General features: G+C 47.5%; 1 protein-coding gene across 1 annotated transcript in view; it reads right to left on the bottom strand.

Moving 5' to 3' along the window:
* Positions 1–1,948, bottom strand: part of LSS (lanosterol synthase) — a 53,845-nt gene that overhangs the window by 9,403 nt on the left and 42,494 nt on the right. Inside the window, exons 16-18 of the mRNA XM_015825518.1 lie at positions 1,283–1,379; positions 560–665; positions 269–334 (exon numbers count right to left, since the gene is read on the bottom strand). Coding sequence (XP_015681004.1) covers positions 269–334; positions 560–665; positions 1,283–1,379 — 269 coding nt within the window. The remainder of the gene's footprint in view (positions 1–268; positions 335–559; positions 666–1,282; positions 1,380–1,948) is intronic.

Below are 1,948 nucleotides of genomic sequence, written 5' to 3'. Positions count from 1 at the left end.
TGAAAAAGAGAGGGGGGGGAGGGGGAGAGAGGGGGAGGGGGAGGGGGAGGGAGGGAGGGAGAGGGAGGGAGGGAGAGAGAGGGGGGGACGGGGAGGGGAAGAGAGGGGGAGGGAGAGGGAGGGAGAGAGAGAGAGAGCCACCGAGTGCAACCCAGCAAGTGCAACCAGGGACCTCAATATCTGTGCTGAGACATTTTCCTATCCAAATAAATGTCTGAAGTGGACAGCCCTAAAACTGTCAAGCTGCAGTTATTCAGAAGATACTCACCCTTCCCAGGACCCATCAGCTCTCTGCTTTTTCTGACAATACCTTAAGCCCTTTTGCAGTATCTCTCTAAGTAAAAAGGAAAACACAATGGGAAATCATTTCAACATATCCACTCTCCATTCTCTCCCTCCGAAGCAATCAAAATTTTCTCTCCCTTTAAGGAATAATGGTTTCCTCCCCTGCCCCGATTCTGCAGTTTGTCCTCTAGCAGACTTTCTCAGAGGGAAGGTTGAGTAAACTAAAAGTAAACTCTGAAAGTCCTTCCTTCCACCCTCACTCCCCTTTGTTTACCTGATTTCCAGGGTTCTGTGTTCCGGGAAGAACTTGTGGAAATGCTTCAGCGCCTGCATCACAGCTGAGGTGCATTCCACATATGTATAGTCAACCATGATATCACCTAAACACCACACAACAAGTAGGTCAGCACATGTTGGATGCAGGATATACTTTCCTTTCTTCCAGTGAAATTCTGACATGTGATTTATATGGTGAAGCCACCAAAAGCCAAGGAAACTTTTTATTCTACAAAGGCAACAATCCCCTTGGCCAGAATAAACAGTAGCAGAGACTATCAATTGTCCAGAAGGGGAGCTGAAGACCCTCTAGAGCAGTGATGGTGAACCTTTTAGAGCCTGAGTGCCCAAACTGCAACCCAAAACCCACTTATGCATCCTCAAGTGCTGGGTGGGTGTGGCCCATTGGCTGGGTGTGGTCAATTGGGTGGGTGGTAATGGCAGACCCAGTGGGACTAAAAAGTTCAATCAATCAATTCCAACTCTGTAAGATCTTTTTTTTTCCCGCGAGAAGTTGAAATTGAACCCTTTTTTTTTTGCACATGGCGGCGGAGGCCTAAAGCCAAAAGGTTTTATAAAACCCAGCTGAAGGCCTAGGACTGGGGCGACGGCGCGCATGCCCACAGAGAGGGCTCTGAGTGCCGCCTCTGGCACCCGTGCCATAGGTTCGCCATCACTGCTCTAGAGAAAATAAAGAAGCCATACAAGTCTTTATTCTTACCAAATATCTCTGAAGGATTCAACAGCTCCAGCAACCAGCCCCCGCGCATGGTTTCGTAGGTTGAAAAGCCACCATCAACATTTTGCATGTTCAGCAACTAAACAGAGAGGACAAAGAACAATCTGACTTGGCCAAAGAGGAATCTTCAGGAAGCTAAAAAAATTTCAGAAGTTATCTGCCTTGAAAATCTTCTCTAATGGAGCCATCATTCCATCTGGATGTATATTCAGCCCTTATTTCCCTTTATATCACAAGGTATGAATTCAGCCTAAGCTTATTGTTTAGAATAGAATAGAGCTGGAAGGGACCTTGGAGGTCTTCTAGTTCAGCCCTCTGCTCAAGCAGGAGAACCTATACCGTCTCAGACAGGTGAATGTCTTGTAAATCTCCAGTGATGGAGCGCCCACAATCTCTGGGGGTAAGCTGTTCCACTGGCTGATTGTCCTCACTGTCAGGAAGTTTCTCCTTAATTCCATGTTGCTTCTCTCTTTGATCAGTTTCCAACCATTGTTTCTCATCCTTCCCTCTGGTGCTTTGGTGAACAACCTGGCCCCTCTGCCTTGTGGAAGTCCCTCAAATACTGGAACACTGCTATCATGTCTCCCCTATTTCTTCTTTTCTTTAGACTAGCCCACGGGTCGGCAACCCGTGGCTCCCCACCGTCAT

This window comes from Protobothrops mucrosquamatus, unplaced genomic scaffold (genome assembly GCF_001527695.2).
Source record: "Protobothrops mucrosquamatus isolate PMUCROS unplaced genomic scaffold, P.Mucros_1.0 scaffold_199, whole genome shotgun sequence".
NCBI classification, from domain to species: domain Eukaryota; kingdom Metazoa; phylum Chordata; class Lepidosauria; order Squamata; family Viperidae; genus Protobothrops; species Protobothrops mucrosquamatus.
The sequence above is the reverse complement of the archived record's forward strand: the minus strand, read 5'-3'. Positions and strand labels throughout refer to the sequence as shown.